General features: G+C 27.0%; 1 protein-coding gene across 5 annotated transcripts; it reads right to left on the reverse strand.

Annotated features, from left to right (window-relative positions):
- Nucleotides 1-891: 891 nt before the first annotated feature.
- LOC109600232 (mitogen-activated protein kinase kinase kinase kinase 5) lies at nucleotides 892-15,649 on the reverse strand. 5 transcript variants are annotated; one of them, XM_049963111.1, is made up of 20 exons: nucleotides 15,430-15,649; nucleotides 15,311-15,368; nucleotides 15,030-15,185; nucleotides 14,740-14,972; nucleotides 13,066-13,247; nucleotides 12,637-12,718; nucleotides 12,478-12,582; nucleotides 12,059-12,166; nucleotides 11,588-11,711; nucleotides 11,382-11,529; nucleotides 11,115-11,168; nucleotides 8,828-8,866; nucleotides 8,461-8,502; nucleotides 5,843-6,054; nucleotides 5,151-5,788; nucleotides 4,949-5,093; nucleotides 3,126-3,353; nucleotides 2,936-3,062; nucleotides 2,771-2,877; nucleotides 892-2,716 (listed from the first exon to the last, which is right to left on the reverse strand). In XM_049963111.1, exons 1-19 carry the CDS (start codon nucleotides 15,532-15,534, stop codon nucleotides 2,778-2,780), a joined length of 2,886 nt encoding a protein of 961 aa, XP_049819068.1. In that variant the 5' UTR covers nucleotides 15,535-15,649; the 3' UTR covers nucleotides 892-2,716; nucleotides 2,771-2,777. The 5 variants fall into 5 exon arrangements, with proteins under 5 accessions (XP_049819068.1, XP_049819069.1, XP_049819070.1 ...); XM_049963112.1 differs by lacking the exon at nucleotides 11,115-11,168; XM_049963113.1 differs by lacking the exons at nucleotides 8,828-8,866; nucleotides 11,115-11,168.
- Nucleotides 15,650-15,693: the final 44 nt, after the last annotated feature.

Consider the following 15,693-nt stretch of genomic DNA (forward strand, 5'->3'; position numbering starts at 1 on the left):
TTAAATGTGATACTTTATGTTGATTATTAATTAAACAATAAATTTGTGTAGTTTTAAAATTTTGGACAATTATTTTAAATATTAATTTAAAAAAATAGTTAATATAATTAAATTACTATTAAATAGTAAATTAGAAATGCTCAATAATTTTATTACAATATAATCATTATTTATTATTAAAGAAATGAAAAAAAAAGATTGTTATTAAAAGTAATTATTGAGTTTATTCAGTTTAAATGTGATACTTTTTGCTAATTATTAATTAGATAGTAAATTTTTTAAATATGTGTAGATTTTAAATTACTGTTTAAAATTATTTTAAACAGTAATTTAAAAAGTTTAGACAATTATTTTAAATATTAATTTAAAAATACTTGTTAATATTATTAAACAGTAAATTGGAATGCTGAATAATTTTATTACAATATAATCAATAATGTTGACAAATTCTTTTGACAAAAGTAAAATAAATAAATATTTGTCAAGTATTAAAGAAATAAAAAAATATTAAAAGCAATTATTGATTTTATTCAGTGTAAATGTGATACTTTTTGCTGATTATTAATTAAATAGTAAATTTGTAAAAAAGATTTTAATATAATTAGATTTCAATATTTATTTATCATGGTTACCTAATGTGTGGATTTAAAATTTTAGACAATTAGTTTAAATAGTATTTAAAAAATAATAATAATAATTTAATTTTATTTGGAGAATTATATTAATAAAAGTGTAATTTTATTAATAATTAATTTATACAGTTGTTTATTAAAATTAATTTGTTGTTAACTTACCTGTATTATTTATATTACATTTTATTAAAATGCCAGTTCTAGTTCATCAGGGTTGATCTACGGATTAAAAATATATACAAGGTAATACAAAAATTAATAACAATTAAAATATTTTATTTCGTTAAATAAAATTAACATTTACAATACAATAGTGACAAAATCAACTAAAAATAATGTTAACAAAATTCAGAAAATATAATAAAAATATATGTATACATACTAACACGTTTGGGTCACGTACAAAAAGTCCAAACCTAAATAATAAATTATTTTTGGTATCTGACATATATTTTACAATATATACAAGATAAAAATTAATTACATAAGTAAATATTTAGTTTTATTAATTAATACGAAATATAACACAGTCGATAATGCTGTTGACTATACATATTTAATACAGAAATCTAAAAAAGTAGTGTAGTCTGCGTGTAAATAACTTAATTAATTAATATTATAGATATAAAATTTACTTGGTACAACTATTTAAGTAAGTATGATAATAAAATAGACTGATTGTTGATGGAAAAAAGTAAATATCAGGAATTGCTAATGCAATAATATTATATCTATAATATGCAGCTTTTTAAAAATTTACATGTATTGTACGTTAAAGACGGTGATGTTGAGTGGTATAGTAAATATGCAAATATTTTTTAAACGAAGTACAAGTACAAAATATTTAAAAACACACAAAAAATTGTTAGATCACTTACAATTTTATTTATTTTAAAATAGATCTTTCTTTGTAATCTAACAGGCTACGTTTGTCGTAAGAATTAAATAAATTTAATATTATCGAATATTTCAAATACTTTTTTTCGAAAATGATTATCAGTTACATTTAATTTTCTATATAATATTTCTAAATGTTACTACACAAGACAGGTTCATGACAAATTTTTAAACACCCCCAACAATGGGTTTTAATTTGTCATTTACAAATATTGCATAATTAACATTAGGTTAGAAATAAAACAACATGTTTTACCAACAATTTTAAAACCTACATTCACAAATTAATTTATTTAGTAGTATTTAAAGGATATGTTTCCTATTGAACCAGACATTTTATTTAATCTGATCTAATACTATTATTTATTAGATTTGTTTAGCTTAATCAATTTGAAATTAACATTCAGATTTATTTATATTTTGTATCCTAAGAGAGTTACACCCTAGATATTTTAAAATAGTAGCAAATCAATAAATAATTTGTGAATCAGGAACGAATTTATTTGAAACTTCTTTTGTACATTTCCAACTTAATCGCTAAATTTAAATTTTATTCATCAAAATCTCTTTCATATAATCTGTTTATTATCATGAAAATATATTATATATATTTCAATTTAATTCATTCTAAAATTTGGTATCTAAAATAATTCAAATACCGTGTTTACATATTTCTTCTAAAACGCTAGAGAAATATAATTGAGGTATGTCAATTGTATGTAACGTTATTATTTATTAAACACGCCAAAACGACACAAACTTCACCGCATAATTTTCGGGGAAATTAATTAAATTTTGATTCCTCAATCAGTCGCATACTCGTCGATTTTAATTATTTTTTTTTGATCTATTCTATCACGCCTGCATGATGTTAGTACCACACACATGACTAGTTCTCTCAAAGTAATACGATCAAGTCTTATTAATCCAGTCTATGTTTATTACGATTCTTTTATAAATAAAAGCCCTATTTTATTAATTAAAGGGAAGGTAATTGTCACGTCGGTGTAGTTTGTGCGATTGTGGAGTACAGTTTACTCTTAAAGAGCACAAAACTTCTCCTATGACATCACGATTTCTGTATTTATATTCAGGACCTATCTAAACTACACTACGAATAAGTTAAGTTTTTGATTAGTCTAACTGTCTAAAGCAAAGCAATAATCTCAATAATGGTGAGCATTTATCTGAAATTAAAAAAAGTTCTGAGACTGCTTGGTGAAGTTAATGGGTCGTCTTACCCATTTATTAATAACTCGCTTCATGTCCCGCCAAAATGTACAAGTCGTGACCTTCTTCATTGGTTAATGTTCCCGTCCTTAGTAGATTACTTTCTAACATTACAACTCTGAAAGTGTTAAATTCATGTTATGGTCCCCCCAAATAATAAATTATAGTTAACGTACTTGTCAGATCCTAGTAATTTATAAGTCCTAGAAACGTCGGTGATCTCCTGAGTGATTTCACCATTTTTCAGCGATCTGCCTTGCACTCCGTGCTTGTGGAAAGCCAGAACACTATCCGGAAGACACACTAAAACAAACCGAAGGTGAATTAAATAAAACTGACTTACAGCATCAACATTTTACTACTTACATATATTTTCAATTTTGAAATCGAACCGTAGATCATTGACTTGTTTCTTACTTAACTTAACTAGTGTGCCTTTGGGGGTAATTATCTTGACTAAATTATCGTAGCATACTAAAATCGAGTCCTTATCTAATTGTGTTACACATGTTATATCTAAGTTTTCGCGTTTGGGCACCACCGTCGCCGTACCGTCCATGTCTTGTAGTTCGTCTGAATGGAACCAGCTTGCTCCTAAAATATTATAAATATGAACAACAAATCACAGAGTTTATAATAAAAAATCCTATTTATATGTAATATCTTGTACAAAAAAGATGTTGTGGAAGCTGGAGAACAGGGAGCATGATAAAAAAATATATTTTTTTCATATGCAAGTACAAAATTCATAAAAGAAAATTAAATAAACCTTTCCTTTTGTTATATAAATTGGTACTACAAAACATAGTGTGTTTAATATGAATTATCGTTTATATCATTATTTATTGATTTATAAATTGTCCCATTATTAAAAATGTTTTGAAAAACCTTAATTTAGTACATCTAAAACGAATAATTTACTTTTTATTTGAAATTTTGTTTTGTTAATTGGTTGGTACAAATATAATGGTAATACCCATATTTATATTATTTAAATTAAAAATTCTATAATGGTAAGTAATGGCTTTTATTTATAATTTGTCACATTAATAAAATAATCAAATATTTAGTTAAATACTTTGAAAGACAATAATTTAGTACAACTAAAATGAATCATTGTCTTATTATATTATATTATTAATATAATCAACCATTTAGTTAAATATTTTGAAAGACAATAATTTAGTACAACTAAAATGAATCATTGTCTTATTATTTGATATTCTGTCTTGTTAAGTGCTTTTTTAAAAAAATATAATGTTAAGTAAAATCCATATTTATATTATTTAAATTACTAATCTTTTAGATATTTAATAGTATGTAAATGAATCATTGTCTTATTTTTTGAAATTTTGTCTTGTTAAGTGCTTTTTTAAGAAATTTAATGTTAAGTAAAACCCATATTTATATTATTTAAATTAATAATTTTAAAAATATTATCTTTTGACAAGATGTTTAATAACATGTAAATGTTAAATATTATCCTTTTTTATTTTAATACCGTTTATATCGAGACTCTTATTAGCTTTTATTTATAATTTGTCACATTATTAAAATAATCAATCATTTAGATAAACATTCTATAAGACAATAATTTAGTACATCTAAAATGTATCATTGTCTCATTATTAGAATTTCTATCTTGTTAATTGATTTTTGAATAAATATAATAGTAAGTAAAATCCATATTTATACTATTTAAACTATTTATAGTTTTATAGATATTAATTTTTTGACAAAATTTTTATTTTATTAAAGATAATAAATTAGTATTGCTAAAATAAGTGACTTTTCTTAAATTTTTCATCAATTATAACCTTTTATCTTCAAATTGAGACCAGTTTTTTAACACAATATAGAATTTGACAAGTTTAAACATAATTAAATAAATTTAAATTGAAAAATAAGAAAGTATTTCTGGTGGTCATGTTAATGCCAAATGTTTGATGTATTTAATATGTCTTTTAAAGAAAGAAGTACAATATGTCTCAAATAAAATTTGCGTTGTTTCTAATAATATAACTGGCAGAGGAGACTGGGAAACACAACTTTATCAGAAACAAAGATATATTTAAAGAATAGGAAAACAAATAAATCTTTTAGAAACAAATTTGTGCCTGCAAGTTCTCCCGTTTCATAAATACCCTAATAATAGGAACAGTTTCGTGTTGCAGTTCAAAAATACATACCTGAATTCATATTAATTAAATCTAATTTGTACGTATTCGCTTGGTAGGCTTGTTTAATGGACACGCATACCATTGGATACTCAAATTCCGGCGTTATTATCATCTCGAAGACGTTCAGCGGATTCGGCAGCATGCAATCCACGTGCTAAAATCCAACAACAATTTTATAACGCCAAAAACCTTCTATTTAGAAACCTCAAACCTTCAAAAGCATGAACTTGTTAAGCGGATCGTACCACTGCATCAAGAAAATACTTGTGGACGTGGCACCACACAAGTACTTGTAACCGTTGTACGGATTCCGGGCTACGCAGCACTTCTGCGTGCCACGCGTGTCCGGCACGCGGGTGGTCAGCGCGAACTTCCTCGGCACCAGCCGCTCCGGGATCCGGTTCATGTGCAGGCTGAAGCGGTGCGACTGTTTGCTCTGCAGGCCCAGCAGGTCGTGCCTGTACAGTTGCGGCGTCTTGCCCGACAGCGTCATCAGCACGTCTTTGATCACGTACATCCACACGGTCCGCCTGTTGTACAACTGGTCTATGCAGGTCTCGTGCAGTTCGTTCAGGTTCAAATTGTAGATTCCCTCCTCGGCTCCTATCAGTATGTGCTGGTCTCTGGTGTCCGGGTGGATCCACGAGGCGGTGCAGTGGATCCTCAGCGGACAGCCGTTGAAGACCTTGGAGAAGCAGGCGCCCATGTGCACCTTCGGTGTGGGTGGGAGCCCATTGCTGGGCGGTCTGGGTGGCGTGTGTCTCCTGCGGTGCTTCCTGGGGGGAACGGGTGGGCAGGCCACCAGGTCCGGGGCACTGGTGTCGTGGTTGTTGCTTTCTTCTTCAGTGCCTACATAAATTTATATATAAATAACAGTTTGTTCAAGTAAACGATTTTAGGTACCATTTATGTTCCTATCAGTCCTGCCACTGTCACTAAGGGAACGTTGCCTCTGGCCATTTATGTTCATAGAGTTGACAAGGCCGAATATTTCGTCTACTGAGGAATGTCTGCGTGGGGATCCATTGAGAGACGGATCGTTTGTCGGACTAGAAGGTATCGTATGTACATCACATTTTACGTTCACTTCGGTGTCTTGGACAGGGAGGGTCGCCCTGAAAAATTGTTCAAGTTAATATTGTACAAGAGGTCGATTTATCAAACATTCTACAAATTTAAGTCTCTAGTCGGAGGTTACGCCAACTTTTCTTCATTGGCAACTAAACAATACCCTATAATAATCTAGAGTATTACGGTGTACATCTGATAATTTTAATTAATCATAAATTTAATGTCTTAATAAATATAATAAAGTAAAATTTTTAAATAACAATATATGATTTGAGACATACATAAATATTAAAGTACTGCATCAACAGAAGAACAGAAGAAAAAGACTAAAAAAATTGTTTTAAACATGCATAAGTGGCGTAACCCCTTAGTAAAAGGTGTAAGTAAATGCAGTGTAAAATCTGGTGAGTAATTCTTAAAATATGTTGCATTCTTTATTTATAATTTGTTGGTAATTAATAGGAAATTCTTTGGAAATAAATATAAATATGTTGATGACGTAATCATATATATTTAATTGAATGTTTTGGTATAAAATGGTGATAAGATTATATTTTTTCACAAGGTTTCAATGAAATTATTAAATAAATAACTCACAACCTTTAAATGTCTCTGAAATATTTTTAATAGTCAATAATTTATTATTTAAAAGAAAAATACTAAATTTCTTTTAAAATTATTAAACCTTATTAGTTTCAAATCAGTTTACTTAATAATAACAATAATTTAGTACAACTAAAATGAATCATTGTCTTATTATTTGAAAGTCTGTCTTGTTAAGTACTTTTTTAAGAAATATAATAGTAAGTAAAACCCATATTTATATTATTAAAATTAGTAATTCTAAAAATATTATCTTTTGAGAAGATATTTAATAACATGTAAATGTTATTAAAGCTATTAAACATTCTTTTTTTATTTTAATATTGTTTAATTCGAGACTAGCCACTCTTACAAGCTTTTATTTATAATTTGTCACATTATTAAAATAATCAATTATTTAGTTAAAAATTTTGAAACACAATAATTTAGAACAACTAAAATGAATAATTGTCTTATTATTTGAAATTCTGTCTTGTTAAGTTTTTTTTTAGAAATATAATGTTAAGTAAAACCCATATTTATATTATTTAAATTAGTAATTCTAAAATTATAATCTTTTGAGAAGATATTTAATAACATGTAAATGTTATTAAGGTTATTAAAAATCCTTTTTTTATTTTAATACTGTTTAATTCGAGACTAGCCACTTTTACTAGCTTCTCTTTATAATTTTAATTATTAAAATAATCAATTATTTGGTTAAACATTTTGAAAGACAATAATTTAGTACAACTAAGATGAATCATTGTGTCTTTGGAAAGAAATTTAAATATGTTGTCGTAATTATAGATATTTAACTGAATGTTTTGGTAAAAAAGGGTGATAAGATTATATTTTTTTACAAAGTATCAATGAAATTATTAAATAAATAACTCACAACCTTTAAATGTTTCTGAAATATTATTAATAGTTAATAATTTATTGTCTTAAGATATTTTATTTATAATGATTTAATTCAAATGTAATAATAATGTAGTAATAATTGAAATAAATATTTATATATTTAATTCAATTTTTATTATTACGGCAAAGATGGTACAGAAAACCTTTTTACCCAATAACATTCGATTTCAATGTAAATAATTTATATTTATACTTATTTTTATTGACTAATAATTCCAATTTTATTCAATAAATAAAAAAGCAACAATATTCACACTCTTGAAAATTGGATTATGTAATAAAAAATTCGATAATTGGTGTTTAAATAACAAAAATGCTAAAATACTGACCTATGCAGATGCGTTTTACTTAAATAAAATCAAACTACAGCAATTGCACTTAACGTTAATAGCAAATAAGCTAAAATGACAAACAATTATACAACTAAATATAAACATAGCATACACACTTCTACTATTAACGAGTATCGTCGTCCGTCTTGTTCAATGAATGGCTTTATTAGAAAATTATTCCTTCAATGAACACGGCCATTTAATATAATTAAAGCCGTAAAGTATGCGGGGCTTCGGTCAAATAACTCTGGAGTATTTAATATTAAATACAAATTTTAACATTTTAATTATTTCCCTCCCTTTAATGACTGGAAATTCATTTTTTATATATAGAATTGTTCATTTTACTTGTACCTTTCATTATAATTACCATTTGTAGGGTATAAAATTGATAATTATTAAGTTATTAATAATGCAACAACAGTCTAACCCACAATATTGAAAGCTTATTAAAAAGACCTCAACCTATGACAACCTCCAACATCTACTGACCGCTAAAATTGACGGTTAGATTGTTATTACAATTCCGGCTCAAATAACGAATAATTCTCTCAACAAAACGTCACATCTAAATTTACGGACATGTACTACATTTAGATTAACTGGACTTACTGCTGGGTGTAAGTGTCCGTCGGATGATACTTGTAGGCTCCCCTAGAATAAACATCAAAAAACTGTCTGAGCTACTGTTCAAACGTCATTGACATCCAACCGTCTTTTTTTTATTGCGGAAACTCGAACCCAACTCACCATTTTAGACAGGCTAACTATAAGCTGTTAATTGTAATGAAAAGAGGAAAACAGAATGTGTGTGTGTATGCACAAGCTTAAGAACAACAAAGCAATATAACCGTGCTTTCAATCAACACAATAACTTAATTACTGACGATTAATTTGTTGCAGTTTGAAAGCACGGCGAAGGTGGAAGTGTGTTAGTATGTAAGCTATAGCGTGCGACTTTGTGTTCTAGCAAAATTACCTCATCATTAATTCTTCATCAATGTACTGCAATAGGCTCCTAAACAACATACAATAAATTAAATAAAAGTAAAAAAATCAAATTTTAAGGAAAATAATTAATAGGTTCAAGCAAATAAATTAATTCAAACTAAATAAATTTCCAACTAAATATTAATTGATTAATTTTGTGTGTAATATAAAGTTACACTGAGCAAAAATCAAAACATGCTATTTGATTTGTTTACAGTAGACTGCTTCAAACTACTGACTGGTGGAGATAATCCTAGTATTATCTTTTCTCATAAACGTTATTTGTTGCTAATAAATTACTAACTAATTGTTGTTTCTTTTATTTTGTGCAATTTGAGCTGTGATTTATCTTATATTTATTTTATCGGAAATATACATTTGAAGCAATCTAAATAAAAATGCCACTTAAAAATGCATAATTTAATAATATATAATCATAATTAAATTACTTTTAACGAACGCCTTTGAGTAAATATAAAAAAGTTAAAGATAATATAAATTTTAAAAGATAATTTTGTAATTACAAAATCAAGTTTAAATGACACTGTACACTTGGCAAAGTACAATTTTATCATTTTTGAATTTCTTTACTATTTTGTTAAATAAATCCTAAAAATTAGTCTATTTTAAAAGATAATTTTGTAACTACAGAAACAAGTTAACACTTTTCTCTTTTCAATATACAAATTTTATCATTTATAAATTACATTAATATTTCATTAAATAAATTCTAAAAATTAAGACATAATAATGATATTTAAAATTAATCTGTTTTAAAAGATAATTTTGTAATTACAGTTTCAAGTTTAAACAACTCTTGTCAAAATACAAAATTTGTCCTTTTTGAATAACGTTGATATTTTGTTAAATAAATATTAAAAATTAATACATAATATAGATATTTATAATAGAAATGTTTTAGATAAATTAAGCTTCACGTTAAAATTAATCTATTTTAAAAGATAATATTCTAACTACAGAAACAAGTTTAGATGACACTTTTCTCTTGTCAAAATTTGAATTTTATTATTTATAAATTACGTTAATATTTTATTACGTAAATTCTAAACATTAATATATAATATTGATATTTAAAATTAATCTATTTTAAAAGATTATTTTGTAATAACAGAATCAAGTTTAAATGTCACAATATTCTTGTCAAAATACTATATTTGTCTTTTTTGAATTACGTTAATATTTTGTTAAATAAATATTAAAAATTAATACTTAATAAAAATATTTAAAATATAAATGTTTTAGATAAATTAAGCTTTACGTTAAAAAATAATTTTATCTACAGAAACAAGTTCTGTTAAAATATGTCAAAATTTTATAATTTATAAATTACATTAATAATATTTTTTATTAATATTAAATAAATTCTGAACATTAAGATATAATAATATTTAAAATTAATCTATTTTAAAATAATTTTGTCATTACAGAGTCAAGTTTAAATGATAGTTTACTCTTGTCAAAATACAAATATGATTTTTAAAAGATGTTAATATTTTGATAAATAAATCCTAAAAATTAATACATAATAAAAATATTTAAAATAGAAATGTTTTAGATAAAATGTTCATGTTAAAATTGATCTATTTTAAAAGATAATTTTGTAATTACAGAAACTAGTTTAAACGACACTTTTATCTTGTCAAAATATAACTTTTATCATTCATAAATTACATATTTTTTTTAAAAATAAATCCTAAAAATTAATTCATAATAAAAATATTTAAAATGTTTTATGCACATAAAGCTTGATTAAAATTGTTTTATTTTAAAATATGATCAGGAAATCATGTTTAAATGACATTTTAGTGTTGTCAAATTACATGTTTTATTATATGAGAATGGCGTTATTATTTTGTTATATTAACCTGAAAAACTGATAATGATATTTAAAGTAGAAGCTTCATTTTAAAATAGCCCTATTTTAAACGATAATATTGTAAATAAAAAATCAAGTTTAACTTAATTTTTTTAATAATTTTAAAAGAGGACTATTTTTAGATAATAAAACTAAATAATATAGTATAAATGACGTTCAACTCTTGTCAAAATAATTGTTTTATCATTTTTGAATGGCGTTAATAATTTGCTAAATAAATAATAAAAAATAATATACAAAATGATATTTAAAATAGAGTATATAATAATTTATTGCAAATAAATAAAAATATGATTTAGATAAATTAAATTTCCACACCACAATAAGAACTCAATAAAATCCAAATCATCACAGCAAACACACCGTTCCGTTGGCTAACCTCAATGACATATTCAGTATTTGTGAACCCGTCATTGTTTTTCTATCCGCCGAACTAAAATATCGCAAAAAGTAAAATATAAAGTGGCTAAATATCCAATTGAAAAATGAAAATTAAAGGTAATGAATAATATGTATTAATGCTTAATTTACGGGAAACGTCTTGAGTAAAATAGACTCAAAACCAGACCAAGACCTTTCCCGGATATATGATCGCAGCTGATGTATGAGAGTGCTCAAGCAATTAAAATCAGAACAAACCACTTACTTCTCTCTGTTCAGGGAGTCGAAGGCGGTCCCCATGCCGCACTTTTTGTTAGCATGTTCTCCACACTCGTGCACCGACTTAACGTTGTTCATTATGTCCATCAAGTCCCACTGTTGCGACGATTCGTTTATTGAAGGCGGCGAAGGTGCTGAATTAACACACCTTGTTAGCAACCATTAAATTAAACAGTCACAACATGTTCTTACCGGTTCTCTGAAGTGTATTGTTGGCTTCGTCTATGTGCTGGATGTCGGACAGAAGTATAGCGTTTTGAGGCTTTGGTCGGGAGGTCATACGTGATGCAATTCGCTGAGGTACATTTGGAACGGCCTAAAACGATTCTCGGTGAACATTTGATTGACTTAGGTCGCTGAGTCATACGATAAGGTAACAATTGGAAATGAATATATGTAAATCTTTCACACTGCCTTCATCTTATGACTAAATCCAATGGGTATTATGTGGCGCATTTTTGTAACTGGCAAATTATACTTAAAAACCACTTACTGAGGTCACCACCCTCAAATATCCAGCTGAGCATGTGCACAAGGAACGAACGCATATTTATACATATGGTAAATGCAACACCGGGGTGTAATAAGTTTGGAAGCTCACACAAAGTTAGTGTTGGAAAAAATGTAAAAGGGCACCTAACTACACACAGATACATTACTGACGTTTCTGTAGAACATATTGTTTGATTGGTCCCAATTATTGGAGATTATTTTATGTTGGTGTAAGATTACTCTAGTCCGCCAATCATTTTTAGAATGAAATCGCTTGACCTGAAATAAATCGAAATTCTAGCTGTAGTTCTTGTAAGGGAATTGTACCATTATAAACCTTGGAAACTGAGCAATTTTTATTTTAACTGTAAAAACGTTCATATGGACAAGTTAAAACAAAAATTTATATTTTTATCTTAATAGTATTGTGGTATTTTATACATAACTGCCTTAAGCGCCACATCTTAAAAAAATAAAAATAATAGGAAAGATGTCGAAAATTAGAGACCCAAATTCAGAACAAAGTCCTTGCCGTCTTGTAGAACCAACGTCGTTGGTTCAGCAATGAAATTAATATAAATTTTACATACCCCATCTTCATCAGGTTCTTCTGTGAACATGTGTGATGGATTATTAACTTTCTGTAATAATTCTAATGCCAGTCTTCTACTCATATCTCCTTGGAAAATTGCATGCTGAAAATTAATTTAAATATAATAATTAAAAGAGCAAAATTAAAATTATTTTACCTGAAGCAACTTATCAGCATTCGGTCTTTTCTTTGGATTCTTTGTCAGTGCAACTTTTACAAAACTATGAAATGTGGGACTCCTAAAAATAAAAAATACAAAGAAAATTTTAATTAAAATATCTTTTACAAGACAACAAATGCATTAGGTTATTAAACTCTAGTTTACATGAATTTTGTCCTTGAAATAAAAAGTATTATATGTCACTGACTGAGTTTAAACAAATAAATAAGAAACCCAACATCAAAAATGTTTTATTTTCTGACTATAAACAAAAATAAAGAGTAAAATATATGTAATAATGAATTATTTTAGCCTTTTCCTTATAACTTTCTTGTTTCCTATAATTGTCCAATAATAACCAAAAGTATTATTTACTATTATCAGTTTGTATGAATATTATCCCCCATTAAATAATAAAGTACAAACCATTTTTCTTTATCCTTTAATGTTGGAGGTTTGAAACCACTTTTTGACATCAAAAATAAAGCTCTCATAGGGTGTAAATCAAACATTGGAGGTTGTAGTTCAGCTAATTCTATAGCTGTTATACCTATTGCCCATATATCACAAAGCTGATTATATCCACCTTTTCGTTCTACTGCTGCCACCTAAAACATTAGGAATTATGTAATAGACTGTATATTTTAATTTAAATTAGCATACTGATACATACTGATTTATTAAACGTTTCCCCACAAGGATAAATATGAATTAAATGTTAAATTAAACATTTTGTAAGATATTTCATAAAAAGGATTTAATTCAAATTTTGTCCAGTCAGTATAAAAGAATACATTAAATATTCTACATTTTTTTGACATTTTAAAACGTTTTAAACGTCTGAGATATTATTTATATGTAGATTAGTCTAATTTGGTTGGCCAAAAAAATAGCACATCCAAATGTATTTTACATTTTGTGTAATGGTTTTATAGTATACAGGTTTTAATAGTTATAATGTTTTTAGTAGGATTTATGTTATTTTATTAAATAAATTCACTTTCAGTGGGAAGAAAGTAATATTATTCAATAGAGAAAAGGAAAGTAATAATTAACATGGAACATCTAAGTCTACAAGACTAAAAGTTTATACAAAATTTATAAATTATCTTCCAGAATTATGGCAAAAGATACTTTGAAGTGATGAATACAGATTCAATAGTACAAGATCAGATGGTAAAAAGTACATTCATCGTCGTCCTAATAAAAGTTTGGATCCCATAAATTACTACAAAAACTTTGAAACATGGTGGAGGAAAAGTTTTGGTTTAGGATTCCTTTTCTTGTCATGATATAGGATCATTAGTAAAAAAATTATATATATATATAGACATTACACATTGTATGTATATAGACATTATGTAGACATGTAATAAGACCAATTTGCTTTCAATAATTTACCACTTACATGGATTTCTATGCCTGATAATGATAAAGGACGCATTCAAAATTGTTTAAAGTTGGTTAAAAGATAAAACTATTGAGATTCTCGATTGGTTAGCACAAAGTCCAAATCTAAATACAATTGAAAACTTATAGAACAACATGTAATCTCGATTAAAACACCAAAATGCATCAAATTTAATTGAATTGTGGTCATAAGATTTAATTTTAAATGACCATTACCAACATTTCATTGAATCTTCTCCATTTTTAGGTCATAAAAAACAAAGGGTATCCAACAAAATATTAACAATTTAGTTTAAAATATATTTTTCAAAAGTGTGCTATTTCAGTGATGAGCGACATTCCACATTTATTTTGTTTAACATGTAATTTAAGTAGAAATTATTTTGATTCAGTAGGAAAACAATGAATAATGGAAGTAAGAACATAGTGTAATTATGGTGTCTATTAATTAACATTAAGACAGTAATGTGTGTTATTTCTCTGGCTACTACCGTATATTATGCAGTAAATAATAAGATGTTTACAAAATAAAAAGATAAATTTAAAATTGGAATATTATAATCCACAACAAACCAGATAGCAATTTTGCAAGAAAACTGATAACATATCAATGATATTAGTAATTGAAAATAATTTATGCAACACCATTTTATCAACATTTTAGCCATTCATTGGTTAAAAATTTGTTACCTCTGGTGCCATCCAGTAGGGTGTCCCAATAAAAGACTTCCTTTTGTTGATTGTTGCTGTAATTTGTGCCGACACACCAAAATCAGCCAATTTCACATCACCACACTCAGTCAAAAGAATATTGGCCCCTTTTATGTCCCTGTGCATTTTACCCATGCCATGTAAATAAGATAAACCCAAGAGAGTCTCTCTACACATGTATGCTATTTGAGTTTCTGTCAGAGGGCCGGTTACTGAAAGCATTAGTTTGATTTAGGCGTGAAACTTATTGAGTGATTTTATTTACTCACTGTGGTAAATATCTTGTAGGGATCCTCCCCCACAGTATTCCATGCAAATCCATAGTTTATCACGACGTAAATAACTTCCATAATATGCTATTATATTTGGATGTCTACAATCTCTCATCATAAGTATCTCCTGCTGAATGATACCAAAGTCATCTCCTGCAAAAATAAATTATACACAATCAGTTGGCTATTGTTATTAAGTTTTAAGACAATACTGATACTGTGGAATTTAATAAACTTGACTTAATTAAAATGTTTATGCTAATAACACTGGTGCATACCTGGTTCTAATTTTATAACCTTAATAGCGGCTAAGTCGTTCGTTGACAATCTTTTGGCCTGTAATTTAAGGTTTTTTTTTAAATATGTTCGGTACAATAGTCTTTTTGTACACATTTACCTTATAGACATCACCATAAGTTCCACTCCCAATTCTTTGTATTAATTCGTAATCTTCTTGGGGATTCCTCCTGGAGATATCCGAACTTAATACCCCTTGAGCCATCTTCAAACTTTCGTTATCATTCACATCTTAACTATAAAGTTGAAAATAAAATAAAATATTTGTGTTTACGTGAATTTGACAGTTCGAGCTCTGTGAGCGGACATATTGCTTTGAAAAATACCCAGTGGTGACACAACAAACGTTGAAAAACCCGATCTT

The sequence above is a fragment of the Aethina tumida genome, chromosome 2, assembly GCF_024364675.1.
Source record: "Aethina tumida isolate Nest 87 chromosome 2, icAetTumi1.1, whole genome shotgun sequence".
NCBI classification, from domain to species: Eukaryota; Metazoa; Arthropoda; class Insecta; order Coleoptera; family Nitidulidae; genus Aethina; species Aethina tumida.

What these genes read in the sequence shown, in the direction of transcription:
- LOC109600232 (XM_049963111.1), bottom strand. Translation starts at nt 15,534, where the DNA reads ATGGCTCAAGGGGTATTAAGTTCGGATATCTCCAGGAGGAATCCCCAA. An exon ending in AAGAACCTGATGAAGATGGG is followed by an intron (nt 12,167 to 12,477) that starts GTATGTAAAATT and finishes GATTTATTTCAG; the next exon opens with GTCAAGCGATTTCATTCTAA. An exon ending in TTTCAAAATTGAAAATATAT is followed by an intron (nt 3,063 to 3,125) that starts GTAAGTAGTAAA and finishes GGTTTGTTTTAG; the next exon opens with TGTGTCTTCCGGATAGTGTT.